Below are 23,584 nucleotides of genomic sequence, written 5' to 3' on the forward strand. Positions count from 1 at the left end.
CTCCGGTGCTCTATTAAAAGGAGTACCTTAATTTCCAGTAGATTCCCTAGAGGCCCGGCTGCCACCGGCTGGTAGGACAAAAGATGTTGTACAAGTTTCTCATTGCGAGCACGTATGACTATATATGGAAAACATGCCTACATGATTAATAATCTTGATGTTCTGTCTTAATGCTATTTCAATCCCATCAATTGCCCAACTGTAATTTGTTCACCCAACATTTGTTATTGGAGAGTTACCACTAGTGTAGATAGTTGGGAACCCCGGTCCATCTCTCATCATCATATACTCGTTCTACATGACATTGGAAGTAGTATCAACTATTTTCTGGTGCCATTGCTCTCATATTGCTGCCACTGCTGTTTGTATTCGTTACTCTTTGCTCTCATATTACTGCTGCTTTCACATCACCCCTGTTACTAGTGCTTTTCCAGGTGCAGCTGAATTGACAACTCAGTTGTTAAGGCTTATAAGTATTCTTTACCTCCACTTGTGTCGAATCAATAAATTTGGGTTTTACTTCCCTCGAAGACTGTTGCGATCCCCTATACTTGTGGGTTATCACTTGCCAAAACCCAATACCTCGGATGTAGAATTATCGCCAAAGGAGACGGTGATATTATTTATATTAGGCCTCAACTCCTTGACGAGGTTCTTGCCGCCGGTCATATGACTTGTACATCCACTATCAAGTACCCATTTTGAACCTCCGGCGGCATAGTCTTACATGAGATCAATTCTTGGATTTAGGTACCCATTTCTCAATGGGTCCTCTTTTGTTAGCAACGAGGATCTTTGGGACCCAAATAGACCAAGCAACATAACCATCATATGGGCCAACATATTTAGCATAAACATCACCATAATAATCCTTAAATAAAACATAGTGAGGGTTAGCATTTCCCGCATCATCATCATTAATGGTTTTGCCCTTAGGAGCTTCACCATTAGTGATGACTTTCTTCTTCTCTTATGCGGGCTTGGCCTTTTGCTTGTTTACCTTCTTTGCCTTGGCATTATAACCAAGGCCCTCCTTCCCATTGTTTGATCTTTGCTTACTCAAAAGATCATCCAAAGAAAGTTTACTTTGGGGAGAGGAGGCCTTAGCAAGTTCATCCTTCAACCTAGCATTTTCCTCAATAATATTTGCATGATCACATGAGGGAGTAGAGGAACTAGGCACATCATATGAAGCAAGCCTAATTTGAAGTTGCTCATAAGACTTGGATAGGAGAGTGTATTCACTCTTCAAAGCTTTGTGAGCTTTGTCTAGTTCATCTAGATCCTTCACAAGTTTCTCATGATCAACACCAAATTGGGCCTTTTCCTTTTTAAGCACTTTAGTCTTAGCCCTAGCAAGATCTCTAGCTTTAATGAGCTTGTTAATTTTATCTTGAGGCTCTTCAATAGTTTCTAGCCTCTCTTCAAGAGAAGCTATAATTTCTTGACTTTCCTCAAGAGCATTTTTAAGAGCATGTATTTCAAGAGAGTCTTCTCTCTCTATTTGACATTTTTCTCAAGAGTATCACTTAGTTGAGCTATACGAACCATGACATTTGAAACATGCTTTTTAGTGTTACCTTGTAAGTTAAGAATGAATTCATCAAACTCTAGCATTTCTTGTTTCACCTTTAGACTAGCATGATCAACTCCTAGATCACTTGATATGTTAGGCATAGAGGGGCTAGGAGATGATACCTCGGAGGATTTAGCCATGAGGCAACTTTCTTCCTCCACATGAATGACCTCATTGAGTGATTCACTTGGTGATGAAGATTTAGTGGAGAGGGAGGCAAGAGCGATCAATCCATTAGAGGTTGCATCTTCTTCATCATCAACTTCATCATCCACGGGTTTGGTAGAGGAGGGTAATGCCGAAGCACCTCCCTCTACTAACACACCCGTGTCCTTTACCTCTACGGCGGGAGCCATGGGAGGGACCGGAGTCAAAAGCTCGAAAATCATTTTTCTCATGCTTTCCATTTGAGCTTCCATGGAGGACCTCAACGAATTGATGTCATCCATGGAGACCATCTTAGCGGCCTCTTCCGCAGGCCCATCGTCCGGCATACTCTTAGGCGGTTAAGCCCGAAATAAGAGCCGAGGCTCTGATACCAATTGAAAGGATCGTATGCCGCACCTAGAGGGGGAGGGGGGGGGGTGAATAGGTGCTAACCAATTTTTAGTTCTTTTTCAATTTAGGTTTGACACAAAGGTAAATTCTCTAGATATGCAACTAAGTGAATTTACCTATATGACAAGGTTACCAACTACGCAAGATATAGCTACACAATATAAAGGAGATAGAATAGGATAGAGGTAACCGAGAGTGGAGCACACGATGACACGGAGATGATTCCCGTAGTTCCCTTCCTTTGCAAGAAGGTACGTCTACGTTTGGAGGAGTGTGGTTGCTACGCAAGCCAAACCAACAGCCACGAAGGCTTTACTCAGATCTCCTGTGAGCAACGCCACGAAGGCCTAGCCCACTTTCACTAAGGGATTTCCTCGAGGCGGAAACCGGGCCTTTACACAGTTCTTGGGGCACACATCCACAACCGAATTGGAGGCTCCCAAATCTGTAACAACACAACAATCAACAACAATACATCAACACAAATCAACTAGGGATCCAAAGAGGAACACTAGCAAGGGGGCCCTCAAACAAATGAGGGGGAAATGTAAATCGCTTCGGTGAGGATGTAGATCGGTGTCTTCTCCTTCGAATCTCCAAAGATCAAGAGCTTTGGTTGGGGGAGGAAGGAGATCTTGCAAATCTTGTGTTCTTGAGGTGGCTCTAATGGTGGTGAAGCTTGGCAGATTTTTGTGCAATGATTGAGCAAGGAGCAAGGTAGAAGAAGGGGGGTATAAATACCCCTCTCCAAAATCCAGCCGTTGGGGCTTCCGGGGGCCCGGATAATCCGGCCTAAGTAAGGGCCGGATAATCCGCCCCCCCCCCCCCCCCGGAAAATCCGGCCTCAGGGACAAAACCAGGTAAATATCCGGCCAAATGTCCGACCCCTGTCCCGAGCTGCTTTTCTTCTGGTCCTTAGCCGATTTCGAGGGGCCCGGATATTCTGGAAATATCCGGCCCGGATAATCTGGCCCTGGGACAAATCCAGGCAAATATCCGGGCAAATGTCCGGCCCCTGTCCAGAGCTGCTTTTCTTCTGGTCCTTAGCCGATTTCGAGGGGGCCAGATATTCTGGAAATATCCGGCCCGGATAATCCGGCCCTGGGACAAATCCGGGCCAATATCCGGGCAAATGTCCGGCCCCTGTCCAGAGCTGCTTTTCCTTAGGTCCTTAGCCGAAAACTGGGGGCCGGATATTTTGGAAATATCCGGCCCGGATTATCCGGCCTGATGAACCTGTTACAGCTTCTTTTTGACACGACTTACAACATCCATCACACATATATATGTATCTATATAATCCCTGTAGCACTTAAACAAACATTAGTGTATCACATACATTGACATCAAACACACAAAACATAATATGAGAGATGTTCTTTCAGCGCGACACACGATTAACAAAGTTGCCTCGTGTTGTCTGTCATGGACTCACGACACATGGTTTAATGTTACGAGAGAAAGGACTCGTAGCGAACCGGTTTCACCTCTACTCGTCTCATAGACGACAAAGGGCTCCATTGGTCAGGTGTTGGCCCCTTCTCCTTCCTCTATCATCTCCGGAGGTAGGAGGGAGGGGGGCTCATTCCTCCTTTCTAATCTAGTAATTGGGGTTAAAAAAATTGGTTTTTTTTTGTTGTTGTGCATCGTTGGGGTGGTGTGAGTGGCACATGGGGAAATAAATCTGTCTTAAATCTACTCCCACACCGGAGGCATCTCAGAGTTGATGGAAATGTGGGCTTGTTGATGCAGCTTAGTATTCTTGCCCTTCTTTAGATCTGGTGAGATCAGTTTCTCGGCATGTCGCTGGAATTCATCGTTATCTATGGTGGCACTAGGGGTCGAGGCGAGGTGGGCTCTAGAGCAAGGATGTTGGTCTGAAGGTGTTCTATCTGTCGTTATTTCGTGATTTCGTCGATGGGATACGATGGATCTTGTTCCATGGCAGCATAGGGATGTCCCCTAGTCGACTTGCCACATTGACGTGTATCTTGCTGCTTGTAAGCAGGCATGTTCATTGACTCACAAAGCCTCGTTAGCGATGGTGTTCCTTTGGATCTGCCAATTGTGGAGGCTCAGCGTCTCTTCCAAAGTGTGTTTAGGCGGCGGCCGCTAGCTTCGGCGAGTGCAGGAAACTCTAGAGATTGTTCAATATTTTTTTTGTATCCTTTAGGGTTCTATATGTAAAGTTTTTAGGATAACTGTTCTCATATAGCCCGTCGTTTAGTTTTCATGTCACTTGATTTTTTACTAATGAAATACATGGTTGCTCTAAGAAAAAAAGTTGAGTTGATGTGGAGCCCCGAACTGTTCAACAAAGATTTTATGATCTATTTGGTTTAAAGAAATTTCATCAAAGTCCCTTCCAGGACATCCGATAAAATTGAAACGATACAAAGAAGATTAGCATGACCCATGCGCAAGGATGACACACACAAATTGAGAAATGGTCCGAAAGAGAAATTTCATCAAAATTTTACTAGTTTTTTTTAGAGAAAAGGCGTCACTGCCCTGCTTTATAAAGAATCATAAATTTTTATTGTATTATTATATTTCTTAGAAACGTTTTCTACATAGAATGTTCGATATTAAGGATCGATAGCCATATGAAATACTCCTATGGCTAATTTTCACCCAATTCCATATATACCACTAGAGCAATAACACATGGAAGCCCTCATCACAATGCTAGGTATAACTTGGAGGGATTGAAAGAATATGGATCTCTTAGAGAATTTGGCGGCCGGAGAAGCAGGGAGGACAACGAGAGGCAACACTTTCCTCACCCATGGTTGGGAGAAGCAGTGGCGGGCGGCGTCCTCAACCTCACACATGGGCGGGGAGAAAGAAACCGGGATGGTGGCGTCAACAACGTCACTTCCCTCCCTCCGCCGTGTCGAGTCTGCCTTGTGTGCCTGCGATGATGGGGAATCTAGATGCTCGGGTTCAACGGCCTATGTACCAGAGCATCAACGTGAAACCAACGGCACTGAAATGCGTCGCGCCTTGAGAAGTATTTTTAGAGGACGATACATTTTTCTTTTGAACGTGATAATTCCTTTTTGGGCATTATTTCTGCGTTTTTCTGTTTTTTTTGGAAAATGATTGTATACCCCCGGGGGATCCCGTCGCTCCGTCCTCCGCCTCCTTACGACGACACGTGTCCAACCTGGGTCACACGTAACCGCTCAAAGTCAACCTTATCTTCCTGGCGCACGTTCTCTCCCGTCCCCTATTTTTTCTCTGTTTCTTCGCCCATCGCAACCATGGAGAAGAGCCACCGATGTGCCCAACCACGCGCCGCCGTGGCGCCCAGCCACACGCCGCTGCTGCGCCCAGTCGTGATTCCCCCTGCAAACTTCTCGCCGCCTTCGATCTGTAGACGGCCGACGCAGTTCTGCTTCCGGCGATGTCCTGGAGACCCGCCGAACTTCGCCTCCCCTGCGCCGTCGAGCAACGCCCCGTCGCCGGCCGTTGAGGCCCGCAGCGGCGGCAAGGCGGGGATCCATCCGAGCGCCGTTGCCCCCACCCTCGTGCGCGAGGTCATCGTGGCCGCGCTGGTCGCATGCGAGGTTGTTCGGCTGCTGCCGGCCAAGTGCTCCGCCATTAACGACCGCCGCCGATGTTGCTCCGTCCTCGACGACCCCAAGGACGGCGACCGGCCCAACGGAGTCAGGTGCTGCGAGTGGTACCGGCGTTCGTACCGCCGCGTTGTCTGCTCCCGCTCCGGCCGAGCGGCTCCGCACCTCATCTCCATCCCTCGGTGTGGCTTCTCCAGCAGGTGCTGTGTTTCCTGCCCGCTCAACAGGTGGACTAGACATGCGCACTCACCCGGAACCGTTCCAGGCATCTCTGTGAAAGTTGCTGCTGCGGTTACCTTGAGTGTCCGGCGTTGCTACTCGCGAATGCCGGCTTCGCTATCTTAGGTATTCAGCGTTGCTACTGGTGGGGGAGGCTTTTTTTTTTTGCTACAAGCTTTTTCTATCTTACGGGTCTGGCATTGCTAATGGTGGCTCTAGGCGTAGCTCCCTTGGGTGGACGAAGTTGCTGAAACTTTAGGCTACGCTGCTAGTTAGCATCATGCCAGGTTTTTGTTGACTTTTCCGACGAGGTCTTCATTTTGTAGAGTTGCTACATATGAAAAAAAAAATTGCTACAACTTTTTTACCGATTTGCTAAAATTGCACTATATGTTTGCTACATGCCGCCGCACCCCAACTACTCCCGCCGCCGTGCCCCAGCAATGCCCTGGCTGCCGTCGCGCGCCGCCGTGAGGTCCTCCTCTCCCCGTTGCCGTGTGCTCGTCGTCCCTCCGCACGAGTTCGGGCCGCAGCGCCCCACCCACGCGCTGCCGTGCCCCCGCAGCCCAGCCACTCCCGCCGCCGTGCTACAGCCATGCTCCGGGCGCCGTGCTACAGCCATGTTCTAGTCGACGACGCTGCTGTGCAGCCCAATTTTGGGATGCTACTAGTGGCTGTCACTGGTGCTATCAGCCGAGGGCGTCGATGCTACAAGCGGTCGCTGCCGATGCTACCAGCGCTGCCTCCATCTCGTGCTCCTCGACTTTGTTAGGAGTTTTGCTGCCTTAGGCCTGCGGCGTTGCTACCTGCGGAGGTCTGTTTTACTATTTAAGGTGTCCGGCATTGCTACTGGCGGAGGGTGGATTTTTGCTACCATAGGCATAGGGCGTTGCTACTAGCAGCTTGTGGCGTTGCTGTTCTGGACGGACGGAGTTGCTGCAACCTCGGACGGCGTTGCTGCCGGCTGTAAACAATGTCTCCGTTGATGTCTTAGAGGATTTGCAGCATATGAATTAAAAAAATTGCTACAATTTATTTGCGGTTTTGCTACATTTACGTAATATGTTTGCTACGTGGTCTCCGGCGAGCCCAGCCTTTTTATTTTCTTTTCTGAACGAATCGTTTTTTGGTTCAGTCATTTGCTGCCGGGGGTGATTTTTTGCTGCCGGGGATGTTTTTTTGCTACATGCAAATCTAACCGTCAAAATGGTTGATCCGACGGCTGGGGACCCGGGGGCTGGGAAATCAGATCCCCTGGGGGACGTCCAGCAGTTTCCTTTTTTTTTAGGTAAATTTTTTTCCTGGTGATTCAAATCCATCACCCATGGGCCAAGAAAGTCCATACGTGGAGACGTGGCCCAGATTCCTCCGGCGTCGTATCCAATCCATCTTCTCCTTCCAACCCGCGCAGCGCGGCCCAATCCATCTGCCCACTCCCCTCCATCGCCCAAGCCCTAACGCACGGCGTCTCAGCTTCGCAGTCCGCCGCCGCCCCGGCCGCCGGACGCGCACACCCCGCGGCGCCGCTTCATCAAGCTCCTCCGTGCCCGTCGTCCCGGCGGCTCTCCGGTTCGTGTTCCGCTTCTCTCTCTACTCCACCTCCGCACGTTCTCCCCGGCTGCCGCTTACAAGCTGTTTGCTCTAACGCCTCCTCCAGACGAAACAACCGGGGCGCGCACGCCACGCACGGCTCGGCACCGATGACGAGGACCAGCGGCGCGAACGGCGGCGGCGGCGGCGGGCAGTCGGGGAAGCTCCCGCGGAAGCGCTTCTACCGCGCGCGCGCGCACAGCAACCCGCTCAGCGACTCGCACTTCCCGATCCCGATATCGCCCGACGACTTCGACCTCTCGCAGCACTACCCGCGCTACTACCCGGCCGACAAGGGCGAGCGCGGCGACGACGAGGAGGTGGAGGCGCCCCTGATCCGCTTTGCGGACGTCGGGTGCGGGTTTGGTGGGTTGCTTGTCGGGCTCTCGCCGCTCTTCCCCGACAAGCTCATGATCGGCATGGAGCTGAGGGACAAGGTAATTTTGATGCTCTTGCTGCAGTTTGTCTTGCTTCCTCAAGAGTTGAGCTTGAAGGTTATAGTCATACACATGCTCAGAATTTTCTACCAGTTTAACCTTAAGGTCATGGACATAGTTCATACAAAACATTTGCCATCCCCGGTAGAATGCGCTGTATGTTCTGTTGCTTGCGGCTTATCCACCTCGTTGTAGGAAAGAAAGAAAGATGCACGTTATGTAACATATTGAGGTTTAGTAGAGCAAATTTGTTTTTTTCGAGAAACTAGCAGCAGCTCTTCCTTTCAATTAGGTGGAAAAAGTGACCCAGTTTATTTGAGGAAAACCAGGCTGATAACCAAATACAATGGAACACAACTAGACATAGCTAGGGGCCCCACAAGCCAACAACGCCATGGATAACACAAGACGGCACACTACCAAAACAACAACCATGGCAGGCTTCCAGGAAGGCAACCTGCACACCGTTGGAGCTCCCCCCTGGCATGCTAAGATCACCTCACACTTCCCCTAAAAGCCAGTTCTGTCGTGGCATGCCAAAGATGGTGTGAAAACCTCGACAAGCCCTAAAGAGTACGGAAGACACCCCAGGAACTCCACCTCTTACAATCTCCAAGACTCCAACAACGTCGCGGGGAGAGGGAAACCAGATCCGCTGTTGGCGGAGTAGACCTGGGCCAGGTTTGATGAAGACTGAACACCACTGAACCTATCTAGCCTGTACGCTGGCATACAGCCATACACATTACCAGAGCCTTGCTGAAATGACACTGCATCCCTAATGAAACAATGTGCTCTACGCAGTCCACCGCCACCTCCTTCCGGAGACACCGCTCCAACACCCACTGCCTGCACACATGCCATGGTCCCACACAGGCTAACACTGGGCAACCCTAGCTGTGCAGAAACATCGCCTGCAGAGCCCAGCTGCCATGCCATCACCTGGGTCTGCTGCCGTGGCATATACTACCAGCCAAGGTATTAGGGAATGCTGTACTTGCCGCACACGGCACACAGCCTCGCCATGTTGCTGGAACACACGGAAATGCCACACCTCGACCAGGCCCAACCATTTGGGCCAACGTCCTACCACACTAGCGGACTAGGTGAACACCCATAGCCACACGGCCCACACCCATCCATAAACCCCACCCCTTGGGGTCATTGCTGTAGTGCCGCTCTCTGAGGCCACTACACCATGGTCACCTCGCCTCCTCGGTCCTACCAAGAGTAGCAGCCGAGGTCCCAGCTGCCAGGAATTTTGGGCCACCCTCTATAGCAAATACTATGCCAATTGTTGATTTGATTTATTTTCCGATTGTGATCATGGCTTTTCATTTCACAAAGTATGTTTAATTAAGTTTGTGATGGTGTAATGAATGCTGATTTGTACTTAGTGAAAGAAGTGGAGCTTTTCTTATTTTAACTTATTTGTTCACTCTAGTTGAGTAGTTAAAATTTACGGTGCAATTTATTGTTGTTTGTTTTCTATATTTTGATACAGGTGACTGAGTATGTGAAAGAGAGGGTTCTGGCTTTAAGAGCATCAAATCCAGGACAGTATGACAACATATCCGTCGTGCGCACCAATTCAATGAAATACATTCCCAACTACTTCAGGAAGGCTCAGCTCTCCAAGATGTTCTTCCTGTTCCCTGACCCTCACTTCAAGGAGAAGAACCACCGGAGGAGGGTGATTAGCATGCAGTTGCTCGACGAGTACGCTTTTGTGATGGGAGTCGGAGGAATCATATATACTATCACCGATGTTGAGGAGCTTGGTGTATGGATGCGGTCGTGTCTGGAGAAACACCCGCTCTTTGAAGCTGTTCCAGAGGAAGAGATAGAAGTCGATCCAGTTGTCAAGTTACTGTCTACTGCCACTGAAGAAGGCCAGAAGGTCGCGAGGAACGGAGGGCAAACTTTCCAGGCCATCTTCAGGCGCATCTCTTTGCAAGAGGAATAAGCATTTTGGGGAGTTAGTAGCTCATAGCACTAGTGCACTTTCCGAGAATGTGCTAGATCGATCTGTGTCATTTCTATGCATTTTTGTTAGTAGGATTTCAGTATTCTGTAGTTTTACCTTTGTTCTGGTGACCAAAATGTGTGGCTCTACCCTAGTTCACAAAAAGAAGAAAAACAGGAACATTGCTTTGACTTCAAGCTCACCGAGAGTTTGCATTATGTCAAAACTCTAATGTTGTGTAGTATTTTGCATTTTTTGGAAAATTATATTTCTGTCTGGAAATTGATACCATGTTCATCTTGTGAATTTTCGTACTGTTGCAAAACTGTGAGTATTAGACGAAAATGTTAAGGTGCATCATACTTAAACAAAAGGAGTTCATTTATTTTTAATAATAATACGGGAATATTTGGTACAAATGGAAATAAAAGAAAGTGCACCATACATGTAAAAATTCAAAAGGCTTGCCATATTTATGTACAAAAGAGCACAAGAAATAAAAAAGAAAAGTAGAAATAAAATGACTGTTCTAAACTCTGTAGTTCGAACAAAATACAAGTAGAGCTTTATAAGAAGTGCACTTCTGTAGTAAACTGGTAACTCCAACTCGTCCCTGAATGTTGCTTCTCCAATTAACTGAGGCCAGCTCTAATGCAATTACAACCCAAATGAGTTAACCTTTCCAGCAGATTGATTTCCTGTATGCTTACCTGCTTATCCGAGGACGATGCACAAGAGTAGTAGACTACACAAGCATGTCCATGAAAATAACTGAAGAACAAGTCTACCAAGTTGCCTGGAGTCCTCAAATAGGAATAATTTCACCTGTCAGCTGTCACTGACTATTTCGTCTTCACGAAGTTTCTAGATAAGCTGTCCATGAATCTGGACGGAAAGGTATGACCCACAGACCACACACCATCGGACGAATCACCTTAAGACACAGTTGCTACTACCTCAATTCCTTAATATAAGACGTTTTGGCAGTTTAAATAGAACTGCCAAATCCTCAAGCAGCTCTGTTTGGGAACGGAGGGAGTTTGAGAAGCTTTGCCAGATCATATGAGTTGCTAACATTGGATCTTTTGCTTCGAATTTCAGGAAGAGCAAATCCTCAAGCAGCTCTGTTTGCTGGAACGAGTTTGAGAAGCTTTGCCAGATCATATGAGTTGAAATCCCTTCCGAAGCATAAGCTCAAGTCCAATGGGGTCTTTCCACCCTGCAATGTGGAAATATAAATCCAAACAGTTTATCAGTTCAGAGTTGAGACACCTGCGTAACATAAAGCATTAAGCCACATAGTTTAGACATTAGTTTGTGATTTCATAGCAAGACATCGAAATGAACAATGATCTAGAAGTCTAGAACATCAAGATTCAAGCTGCGCAGATTTCTGAAGGCAACAATGGGAAATTTATGAGCAATATACAATGGCATGACAATGTACACAAAATAAGATCTGAGAGCATAAGAAGCAATGATCACAGGTTCAAAACATTAACCAAAGGGTCATACATTTGTTCTTCTTGTCTGATCAGCACCGTTGACGAGCAATATCTTTGCTATATCCCTATTTCTACTTTGGACTGCTACATGTAGTGGTGTCCAGCCATCCTGCATCAGAGGAAAATATGACAAAAGACCTCACAGGCGCAGAATTGCTGAGCTGATATGAGAGATGTGCCCTTTCAACTTACAACATCAGCAACGTTAACATCCACCTTATACTTAATCAGCAGCTTCACAGTTTGCAGAGCACCAACTTGAACTGCGTAATGCAATGGTGTGGCTCCATCCTGCAAATAGGGCAGACTAAATTCCAGTGCCAACATACAGGAAAAATCATAAACCTAAAATGAGAAGAGAACTGTTGCTTGTGAAGAACCAAATTAGTCTGACAAGTGTTAATACCACTTGCTTATGGAACTATAGAAAATAAACCACAAAAGATAGTGCCAGTTACCCTATCCCTGACATGAGGATTTGCTCCTTTTCTTAGGAGATGGCTTATGACAGCCTCCTTTTTGCCTATTACTGCTTTGTGAAGAGGGGTGAAACCATCCTGCAATAGCAACAGTCCCAATATTAGCACCATTATCCTAGATGAGGAGGTTTTGGACAGCCATCACAATGGATAAAGCAGGAACCCACTTTATCGACTAAATTGATATCAACACCATTGTCCAGCAACTTGTCCATGAGAGGTATCTGCAGCGCCAACGCGTAGGTATGAAGCGGATGCCATTTCGGCTGCACCAAGCATTTCAATTTCTCAAGTTAGAATCAACATCAACATTCAACATTGCACACATTAATATCTCTTGCTACTCAGATGCAATTTATGAAATGTACTGTAACCAACAGATTGTTTTCTTTATTGGATAGTACCAACAGATTGTTTTGTAGTACAGGAATTGTCATGTTACCGGTTAGTGCACAATTCAGTATGAAAGTTTATGAAGTGATGCAAGACATCAATGTAGAAATCAGGTTACAAAACGGCAACAGATAGCACCGAAAAAATCTGAATTGGATAACCAGCTTATCAGATGGCACGATGTGGCTATATGGCATGAAAATCAGCCCCCGGCAACAGACTGCATGTCACTCTTACAAGTAGCATAAACACCTAAACCACACTAGACATGATAAGGAGCATCTCCAAGATAGTGAACGACACTTAAAAATTGTCTGTAAGATAGTGGAACACACTTAACTGATGATATTTGGGTGATGTCAGCGGTCTCGTTCTGATCCAGGATAGCCTCTTCTTCCGGCGATAGGAGAAGCTCGATTTCTAAAACAACAAAATAGCGGCACGATAAGGTGTACAGTCCAAAAAAAAGTACCAAAATCAGAATTGAGAAGCATAAACAGCACAATCACTGGTGAGTGCAAAGTGTAAGAAATAGGCACATCAAAGAACTGCTGAAGGAGTAAATTTGCCCCAATCGCTATGGTACCTCTCCGGAGCTCATGCTCTTCACGGTCTTGCTGCCGCGCCACAGCGACCCTAGAGAACGGCATGGGGGAAGGGAAAGGAGAGCTTCTTTGTCTGGTGGATTGCTTGCCCTCATCCTCGTACTCGCTTCCGGAGCCGTCGTCCGGCTCCTCCCAGAAGGCGTCGCCGCCGCGGGAGAGCGCGCGTGGCGGGGCCCGGGAGCCAATTGAGAGCGGCGGCGGAACGTGGGGCTGTGGGTGATAGGAGCGTGGTGCAGCACAGGGGAGAGCAGGGAGCGGAGAGGAATGGAGAAGGGGGGAGGTGGCGGCGGAGCAGGAGGAAGCCGTCGTCGCCCATGGCAGCATTTCTTGGCCGGCGCCTCTTATCGCGTCGCGGAGGAGCTGAACTGAAGCTCTCGCTCTTGTCTTCGTCTGATTTCTCTAAGACCCGTCCAGAGACGCTGGATGGAAAATGGAGGGACAGGATGTCATTTGGTTTTGATGTAGGGCGAGCTCAGTTGGTACATTTGTAAAAACACCCTTACAATGGTAACATACAATTGATGTCACTAATTCATATCACAAAGGTTTTTTATTAAATTATGTATCACAAAGGTAACATACTAAGGGCCTCTTGATTTTACATAAAAAAAGAGGCTTGGGTGAAAGCGAGCTTTGTTAGGAGTTATATCCAGGAAAAATCTCGTAGTAAATAGTCACGAGGAGTCCAATACTTTAAAATTTCTATGAAATCCTTTGAACCAACAAGGCCCTAAAACATATTGTCGATCAAATGTTTGTCCTAACAACGACATGGCAGAGGGCAGGGGTGTGGCCGGCTGACTCCGCCAGGGCGCTGGTCTGCGCGGGCCTGATCTAGGCTTCTACGTGGCTGTGAACGGGGTTGGTGCCGGGGGCTTGGCACGTCATGTGAGTTTGGTGTCTGCTAGCTCTTCGGGTTGGTGTTGTTGGCTCACAACTGTGCAGGAAGGAGGTCCATCGCTGCGATGCTTGGCAAGTTGGTGGTGGCTAGGGGAAGATGAATGGCGCTGATGAAGGTGTTGCATCCTCTCGTCTAGTGTGGGGAAGAGGAAGAAGGGATGCCATCGCTTTGGGCTTGCTAGGGAGGTGCGGACAACGGTGGAGGCAGGGGTAGCATCGGTGGAGCGGTGGCTGATCGGTTCCTGGTTCAGGACTTGTGCGGGTGAGAAAACCGGTGAAAGCCATACCCTAGTTGCGGCTGGAGTCATCGACATTAGCTCCTACGGGCGTCGTTCCCTTGTTGGAGGCATCGACGTAGCAACTCCCAGCTGCCTTTTGCTGGAATGCTCTAGGGAAACCCAAGATCTGGTCTTCTAGATCGGATGATGGTGACACTACTCGGTGTCATGTTCCCTCTTTTTGGGGCATCATCTTGGAGGAGGTTTCTATGACCCATGGCTTGTGAGGGTGTGAGATAGTGGGCAGTAGGATCCCCCTCCACATGCAAGGAGCGTCTGATCAGCCGATTTGGTCTCGCTTATGGGTTCGAAGAGGCACATGTCCTCCTCTTTTGGAACCTGTCATCCCTCTCTAGCGTTGACTAGGTTGGCGAAAGTGAAAGGATCGTATGCCGCACCTAGAGGGGGGGGGGGGGGGTGAATAGGTGCTAACCAATTTTTAGTTCTTTTTCAATTTAGGCTTGACACAAAGGTAAATTCTCTAGATATGCAACTAAGTGAATTTACCTATATGACAAGGTTATCAACTAAGCAAGATATAGCTACGCAATATAGGAGATAGAATGGGATAGAGGTAACCGAGAGTGGAGCACGCGATGACACGGAGATGATTCCCGTAGTTCCCTTCCTTTGCAAGAAGGTACGTCTACGTTTGGAGGAGTGTGGTTGCTACGCAAGCCAAACCAACAGCCACGAAGGTTTCACTCAGATCTCCTGTGAGCAACGCCACGAAGGCCTAGCCCACTTCCACTAAGGGATTTCCTCGAGGCGGAAACCGGGCCTTTACAAGGTTCTTGGGGCACACATCCACAACTGAATTGGAGGCTCCCAAATCTGTAACAATACAACAATCAACAACAACACATCAATAACAAATCAACTAGGGAACCAAATAGGAACACTAGCATGAGATCCCTCAAACAAATGAGGATGAAATGAAAAACGCTTCGGTGAGGATGTAGATCGGTGGCTTCTCCTTCGAATCTCCAAAGATCAAGAGATTTGGTTGGGGGAGGAAGGAGATCTTGCAAAACTTGTGTTTCTTGAGGTGGCTCTAATGGAGGTGAAGCTTGGCAGATTTCTTGTGCAATGATTGAGCAAAGGGGTAAGGAAGAAGAAGAGGGGTATAAATACCCCTCCCCAAAATCCAGCCGTTGTGCATTTCGGGGGGCCGGATAATCCGCCCTAAGTAAGGGCCGGATAATCCGGGGGCCCCCAGGATAATCCGGCCTCCAGGTACAAAACCATGACAATGTCCGGGCAAATGTCCGGCCCCTAGTCTGAGAAGCAAATCTTCAGGTCCTTAGCCATTTTCGAGGGGGCCGGATATTCTTGAAATATCCGGCCCGGATAATCCGCCCCCCCCGGATAATCCGGCCTTCAGGTACAAAACCGGGACAATATTCGGGCAAATGTCCGGCCCTTATACTGAGCTGCATTTCCTCAAGTCCTTAGCCGAAATTCTGGGGGCCGGATATTTTGGAAATATCCGGCCCGGATTATCCGGCCTGATGAACATTTTTGCAACTGCCTTTTTGACAAAACTGACCACATCCAACACACATACAAATGTATCTATGTAAATCCTGTATCACTTAAACAACCATTAGTGTATCACATATATTGACATCAGACACACAAAACATAATATGAGAGATGTTCTTTCAATCTCCCCCTTTTTGGTGTTTGATGACAATATACGGATTTGCAAGAGAATAACTATAGAGGCAAGCATGATGGCAAAAACATAGAGGCACTCCCCCTACATGTGTGCATATAAGTAATTTGCATTTGAATACAAATACACAACACATAGGATAGAAGTGCCTCAACACTAGAGGTCTCCACCATGGGCTCTAACAAGAGACATATACATATATGAAGTTGAGATAAGATGCTAGAATTCATACCCATGTGTAGATATATGATACGGAGATATAGCTTCACACATGATATAATAGTCTTGATCTCAACATATAGAAATCCGAAAACCATAACAATGTCTCACACCACATAGCACATAGTTTTAAACGGAACACAACCAAAGCAAATAGTTCAAATAAGAGGGAACACAAGCAATAAAGGAATGATAAACGCATATGCTTGTGCCCAAACCATGCAAATCCCCGAGAGAGTTCCTAATAGAACACTTCTCCCCCTTTGGCATCGAAACGCCAAAAAGGGGACAAGCGCGATGCTACTCGTCCCATGGAGATCACTCGGAGGCATAATCATCATCGGACTCTTGCGCCTCTTCTTCTTCTTCTTCTTCTTCTTCATCAGTGTCAGGTGCATCTGGAGAGCGGCGAGTGAGACTGGACCTTTGAAGGCAACTATCAAGATCACTCCACGGAACCTGTGCAGAATGCCACCCACTGTAACCTGGGTGAACTGGAGGCTGAGGAGGGGGTCCTTGCTCACCACTGAGCTTGTGCAGAATAACCGCCTGAGTATGCTTAATCTCAGAACGCTCCCGGCTGGCCGCATAGTTCTCCTTATGGATCTCAATGTTCATGCAAAGGATGTAACGCTGAAACCAACTGAGCCTGTTCACTTGTTTCTTCATAGCAGGGAGGTCAGAATGGCGAGCAGGAGCAAAACCACTAGAACGAGCATCACCCATGAAGGAGTCAGGTGGAGGTACAACAAAAGAGACAGGCTTAAGCTTGTAGGCCTTCTTGACAGAGTGCTTCAAATAAGAGTACCCGCTCAAGTCTTCACCACGCACGCCCGCAGTGTTGTTGATGAGGAGCTGGATGTAAGGCGCATAAGGTATGGTGGTCCGGGAGATCATGGCATCACGAATCTCATGGAAGATGTAGTCCATGATATCAATAGTGAAGTTCCGTTCCTCATTCTCATCACGAGCACACCGAAAGCTGAGGTACATGAGGTCCACAAGAGTTCCCCGGATAGCATCATTGTTACCACCACTAGGAGCGATGGTGGACCGAAAGAACCTAAGAAATTGACCATAGATGGTAAGCAGCCCCTTGGACTCTCCCACTTTTCCAGCAGATGTATAGAGATCATGCAGCTGATTCTTATCTGTCCTCTGAGGTCCATGGAGACGACGGCCACCTTCTGCAGGAATACCAAGAATAGCAGCAAAACGGTGCAAGGGGGCACTACAGTGAGTTGAGCCAGACATCCATTCCATAGTATGGTCATCATTAGTCTTGATGGCCAAAGTAGCAAAGAACTGCTTCAACAACTCTGGACTATAGTCACATTGAATCTTCATCAAGTTCTTCAAGCCCAACCTTCCAGCAACCCAAATGGCATCCTCAAAGTGATTGTTTTCTGCCAGAACGTCCACATCGATAGCTTGCATGGGACGACCTTTCCCCATGGGCTCATAGATATCTTTATAGATGAACTCCTGCTCCATGCACCAATATTTTCTGCCCTCTGTCTCTTCATCCCTTGGGAGGTCTTCATACCAGTTTTTCATACGGATTGCTTGATAAGAGATAATGTCCATAGACTTGTAATTTTCCCTTGAAGCCTTGTTCTTGTGCCTAGATGAGGTTGACTTGCGAGGAGCGTTGGACACGAACTCATCACTTGAACGATCAGCTCTTGCGCGTCTCCGAGAGGTACCCCGAGAGGAATGATCTGTGAATAGCAAAGATGGATAGCAAAGAGAGGATAATGCTCATGAGTCATGTATGATACAGTAATGCACTCTAGAAACATACTATAAGCTGGTACAAGTCTAAAACAAGATAGATTGAATCAAAACTGCAGAGGCGATGAAGCTCCAGGCCGGATAATCCGGTGCCTCAAGGGGGCGGATAATCCGGCCGGACCGGATAATCCGGTCCTCGCGGGGGCCGGATGATTTTGCAATCACAACTTGTCTTGGAACAGATCGGCCTTATAGCATGCAAGAGGAGTACACTACAAACGATTTGGAACAACTAAACACCAAATCCACCAAGAAAAAAGCACATATAAAACACAACACCTAGGGTTAGGGATTGTGAGTCATACCCGCATCCATTGCGAGAACCGCTTGGAGGAAAAGGTAGCTAGGAGGGAGGAGCACTCGATCCACCCAAAAACTCCGGGAGGGAGTGGACGGGGCAACTCCGGCGAGGAGGGGAGTCTCCGGCGAACTTGGGAGGAGAAAGAGGAGAGAGAGGCGCGTGGGGGGGGGGTGGAGTGAACCGTTTCCCCCCGTGGCCTCGTCCTCAGCCCTTTCAAGATCTGCCCAGGCCGGATAATCCGGCCCTAGTTGAGGGCGGATAATCCGGCCGGGCCAGATTTTCCGGGTCGCCAGGGGGGCGGATTATCCGGTGTTCTGGAAAATTCCAGAACACTGTTAATCCCGCCTATCTTTAGTTGGTTATTTGCATACCCATATGTGGTGCAATAAACTATCACCTCACATATAAGATGTAAATTTACCAATAAGATGGGGCAACCTAGATCATCCGACCGAGAAACCTCACACTCCAAGTTTTTTACCAAACATGACAAATGAGCAAGATGGAAATGGCTTATAGATGAGTGTAGGCTTGGGTTTAGAAGACTCAAACTGTTAATGGTACATGATCACTCAAGTTTCCAAGATATGAGCAAATAAGGCCAAACTAGAGTGATTTCCCATAAGAACATGGAGTTGTCAAATAAAAGGCGATAAAATCCAAATAACTCCAACTCTTCACAAAGAAGAGTGTGGTGGCCTAGGCCACCATATATGAGTATTGTGGCATGGCACCGCGAAGATATATCTTGGGTCCAAGCCACTACTCATCATTGACGCTCACATATCAACATGATATAAAGAGAATGATTTCTTAATGTTGGCATTATGGGGGGAGGGATAGCTCAATAATTTAAACCGCACCCCCCCTATTTTCATGCCCACAACTAAACCAAATAAAGTTTTGAGACAAAGGTGTGTTTGCAAGATGGTCAATCTAAACTCCTTGAATCAATGATATTTAGCTCATTCCTCAAATAAGTGAACCTTGCTTCATCAAGAGGCTTCGTGAATATATCGGCAAGTTGATCTTTGGTTGGAACATAGATAAGCTCAATATCACCGCGGGCAACATGATCCCTAATGAAATGATTCCGAATCTCAATATGCTTCGTTCTTGAATGTTGCACCGGATTATAGGCAATCTTGATGGCACTTTCATTGTCACATAATAGAGGCACTTTGTCACAAATGACACTGTATTCCTTTAAAGTTTGCCTCATCCATAACAATTGAGTGCATCCACTTGCGGCGGCAACATATTCGGCTTCGGCGGTGGAGAGAGATATACAATTTTGCTTCTTAGAAGACCAACACACCAAGGACCTACCAAGGAATTGGCAAGCCCCGGAAGTTGATTTCCTATCATCCTTGTCACCCGCCCAATCCGCATCGGTATAACCATTGAGAATAAAACTTGAGCCTTTGGGGTACCAAATACCATATCTTGGGGTATCAACCAAATATCGAAAGATTCTTTTGAGAGCCATCATGTGGCTCTCCTTAGGAGAAGCTTGATACCTTGCACACACACCAACGCTCAACACTATGTCCGGTCTAGATGCACAAAGGTAAAGCAAGGATCCAATTGGAGCGATATACCTTTTGATCCACCTCTTTACCATTGGGATCTAGTGCAAGATGACATTTGGTAACCATAGGAGTGGCCACACCCTTCATCTCGGTCATCTTGAACCTCTTGAGCATGTCTTGGAGATATTTTGCTTGGTTGATGAAGGTTCCGTCCCTCAATTGCTTGATCTCAAAACCGAGGAAGAACTTCATCTCTCCCATCATAGACATCTCAAACCTATCGGTCATAAGCTTTGAGAATTCATCATTGAAAGCTTTGTTAGTAGAGCCAAATATAATATCATCAACATATAATTGGCAAACGAAAAGCTCCCATTGACCCTCTTAGTAAAAAGAGTGGGGTCGATTAGCCCAACATCAAACCCACGGTCTACCAACAATTCCTTAAGGTGCTCGTACCAAGCTCTAGGAGCTTGTTTGAGACCATAAAGTGCTTTATCAAGCTTGTAGACATGGTTAGGAAAGTTGAGATCCTCGAACCCCGGGGGTTGCTTAACATAAACCTCTTCATGCAAAGGACCATTAAGAAAAGCACTTTTCACATCCATTTGTTGTAACTTAAAGTTATGATGCGAAGCATAAGCAAGAAGGATACGGATGGACTCAAGGCGAGCCACGGGAGCATAGGTTTCTCCAAAGTCAATTCCCTCAACTTGAGAGAACCCTTGAGCCACCAATCTTGCCTTGTTCCTCACAACATTTCCAAACTCATCTTGCTTGTTCTTGAAAATCCATTTAGTGCCTATAACATTGCGGCACTCCTTTGGCTTCTTTACTAAAGTCCACACTTTGTTGCGCTTGAAGTTGTTGAGTTCTTCATGCATAGCTTCCAACCAATCCGAATCTTCAAGGGCTTCAAATACTTTCTTGGGTTCCACTAAGGAGATATAAGCATGATGATGGCTAAAGTTCGCCAATTGCCTTCTTGTGGAAACCTTTGCCCTTACATCACCAAGAACCTTGTCATGAGTGTGTCCACGAAGTTCGAGGTTCCTATCTCTTCTTGCTAGACGACGGGCCTCGATCTCCTCCTTGGTCTTTCTAGGCCTTGGAGGTGTCACTTGATCAACTTGATCATTTGGGTCCCCGTCTTGACCTTGAACTTGAGCTTCCTCAATTGCTTGGGGTTGCTCATTCTTGTGTGCTTGATCTTGAACAATATTCGGAGAAGGGCAAGAGTTGATTGGGTCCTCATTGGAGTCATTATGAATGATTGGTTGATCTTGACCTTGATCTTGTCCTTGATCTTGCACATAAGAGGGAGGATCTTGTTCTTGTTCTTGGGTTGGTGCATCATTTGCTCCACTAGGTAGAGTTTGTTGATGTTGAGAAGATGAGGGCTCCACCGTGGTAGAGCATAGTTCTTCCCGAGACGCCACACCGTGTCCCTCAATGGGGCGGAAAAATCCCACACCCATTCTTACTATGGCATCTTGAGGTATTTCATCACCTGCACAAACATCAACTTGCCCCACTTGGGAGCCATCATTTTCTTCGAACTTCACACTACAAGATTCAATGATAATCCCGGAGGATACATCAAAGATTCTATAAGTGTGAGATTCGGCACCGTAACCAACAAATATACCCTCCAAAGCTTTAGGAGCAAATTTAGATAAACGAACTCCTTTGATTTTGTAGAAACACTTACACCCGAACACCTTGAAGTATGAGATATTAGGCTTGTTCCCGGTGAGTATTTCATATGGAGTCTTGTTCAAGCCCTTGCGGAGATAGAGCCGGTTAGAGGAGTGGCAAGCGGTGGAGATGGCTTCCGCCCAAAAGTTATAGCGGGATTTATACTCCGCCATCATAGATCTTGCCATATCCATAAGAGTCCGGTTCTTCCTCTCCGCAACACCATTTTGTTGAGGGGTGTAAGCAGCGGAATATTGATGTCGAATCCCCTCATCACTAAGAAAATCATTGAGTGTATAGTTCTTGAACTCGGAGCCGTTGTCACTTCTTATTGCCATAATGAGGAGGTTGTGTTGGCGTTGCACCTCGGTAGCAAAGTCAATGAATATTTGTTGAGTCTCATCTTTCGTCTTGAGAAAGTAGACCCAAGTGTATCTTGAGTAATCATCAACAATCACCAAGCAATGTTTCTTCGCACCAAGACTTGCATGAGTAACGGGACCAAAGAGATCCACATGAAGGAGCTCCAAGATCCTCTTGGAAGAGATGCTAGTCTTGCTTGGATGCGGAGAGTCATGCATTTTGCCTTCAACACAAGCCCTACAAACACGATCTTTGGCAAAAGACACATTTTCCATTAGTCCCACAATATGGTTCCCCTTGTGAAGACTTTGCAAAGTTCTCATGTTGACATGGGCTAGGCGGCGATGCCACAACCAACCCACGTCCGCCTTTCCGAATAGGCACATCGCACTTGTCGTGGTGGTCCCCGAAAAGTCCACCACATACAAGTTGTGTTCGCGATACCCAACGAAAGCGACTTTTAGAGTCTTGCTCCACAAGAGGACCATAATATCATTATCAATAAAGACGGCGAAACCCATCTTGCCAAGGGCGGAAACGGAAAGCAAATTGTAACCAAGGGTTTTGACAAGCATGACATCCACAAGAGTAATGTTGTGTGCAACCACAACCTTGCCAAAACCCAATACCTCGGATGTAGAATTATCGCCAAAGGAGACGGTGATATCATTTATGTTAGGCCTCAACTCCTTGACGAGGTTCTTGCCGCCGGTCATATGACTTGTACATCCACTATCAAGTACCCATTTTGACCCTCCAGCGGCATAGTCCTACATGAGTATTTAGCATAAACATCACCATAATAATCTTTAAATAGAACATAGTGAGGGTTAGCAATTCCCGCATCATCATCATTCATGGTTTTGCCCTTGGAGGCTTCACCATTAGTGACGGCTTTCTTCTTCTCTTGTGCGGGCTTGGCCTTTTGCTTGTTTGCCTTCTTTGCCTTGGCATTATAACCAAGGCCCTCCTTCCCATTGTTTGATCTTTGCATACTCAAAAGATCATCCAAAGAAAGTTTACTTTGGGGAGAGGAGGCCTTAGCAAGTTCATCCTTCAACCTAGCATTTTCCTCAACAATATTTGCATGATCACATAGAGGAGTAGAGGAACTAGGCACATCATATGTAGCAAGCCTAATTTGAAGTTGCTCATAGGATTTGGATAGGAGAGTGAATTCACTCTTCAAAGCTTTGTGAGCTTTGTCTAGTTCATCTAGATCCTTCACAATTTTCTCATGATCAACCTCAAATTGGGCCCTTTCCTTTTTAAGCACTTTAGTCTTAGCCCTAGCAAGATCTCTAGCTTTTGTGAGCTTGTTAATTTTATCTTGAGGCTCTTCAAGAGTTTCTAGCCTCTCCTCAAGAGAAGCTATAGTTTCTTGACTTTCCTCAAGAGCATTTTTAAGAGCATGGATTTCAAGAGAGTCTTGTCTCTCTATTTGACCCTTTTTCTCAAGCATATCACTTTGTTGAGCTATACGAACCATGAGGTTTGAAACATGCTTTTTAGTATTGCCTTGTAGGTTGAGAATGAAATCATCAAAATCTAGCATTTCTTGTTTCACTTTTAGACTAGCATCATCAACCCCTAGATCACTAGATATGTTAGGCATAGAGGGGCTAGGAGATGATACCTCGGAGGATTTAGCCATGAGGCAACTTTCTTCCTCAACATGAATGACTTCATTGGGGGATTCACTTGGTGATGAAGAGTTAGTGGAGAGGGAGGCAAGAGCGACCAATCCATTAGAGGTTGCATCTTCTTCATCATCAACATCATCATCTCCAGAGGTATACTCTTCTTGAGTTGATAGCACAATAGGTGTGTCCAAGGAGGACCTTGCCATGAAGCAATGTGCATTCTTGATATGAGGATTCTCATTGGGAGAGTCAAAGAGAGATGAAGAGGG

At 46.7% G+C, this 23,584-nt stretch overlaps 2 protein-coding genes and 1 non-coding gene across 3 annotated transcripts; 2 read left to right on the forward strand and 1 right to left on the reverse strand.

Annotated features, from left to right (window-relative positions):
* Positions 1 to 4,492: 4,492 nt before the first annotated feature.
* LOC127318193 (U6 spliceosomal RNA) lies at positions 4,493 to 4,600 on the forward strand. Its single transcript, XR_007861748.1, has one exon. It is a non-coding gene; the product is annotated as a U6 spliceosomal RNA (small nuclear RNA).
* Positions 4,601 to 7,339: 2,739 nt separating this feature from the next.
* On the forward strand, positions 7,340 to 10,209 carry LOC127317510 (tRNA (guanine-N(7)-)-methyltransferase). Its single transcript, XM_051348066.2, has 3 exons — positions 7,340 to 7,503; positions 7,592 to 7,961; positions 9,466 to 10,209. Exons 2-3 carry the CDS (start codon positions 7,635 to 7,637, stop codon positions 9,925 to 9,927), a joined length of 789 nt encoding a protein of 262 aa, XP_051204026.1. The 5' UTR covers positions 7,340 to 7,503; positions 7,592 to 7,634; the 3' UTR covers positions 9,928 to 10,209.
* Positions 10,210 to 10,352: 143 nt separating this feature from the next.
* LOC127317508 (ankyrin repeat domain-containing protein EMB506, chloroplastic) lies at positions 10,353 to 13,309 on the reverse strand. The gene is made up of 7 exons (XM_051348065.1): positions 12,891 to 13,309; positions 12,645 to 12,724; positions 12,079 to 12,177; positions 11,891 to 11,989; positions 11,625 to 11,723; positions 11,443 to 11,541; positions 10,353 to 11,146 (listed from the first exon to the last, which is right to left on the reverse strand). Exons 1-7 carry the CDS (start codon positions 13,231 to 13,233, stop codon positions 11,042 to 11,044), a joined length of 924 nt encoding a protein of 307 aa, XP_051204025.1. The 5' UTR covers positions 13,234 to 13,309; the 3' UTR covers positions 10,353 to 11,041.
* Positions 13,310 to 23,584: the final 10,275 nt, after the last annotated feature.

This window comes from Lolium perenne, chromosome 7 (genome assembly GCF_019359855.2).
Source record: "Lolium perenne isolate Kyuss_39 chromosome 7, Kyuss_2.0, whole genome shotgun sequence".
Lineage (NCBI taxonomy): Eukaryota > Viridiplantae > Streptophyta > Magnoliopsida > Poales > Poaceae > Lolium > Lolium perenne.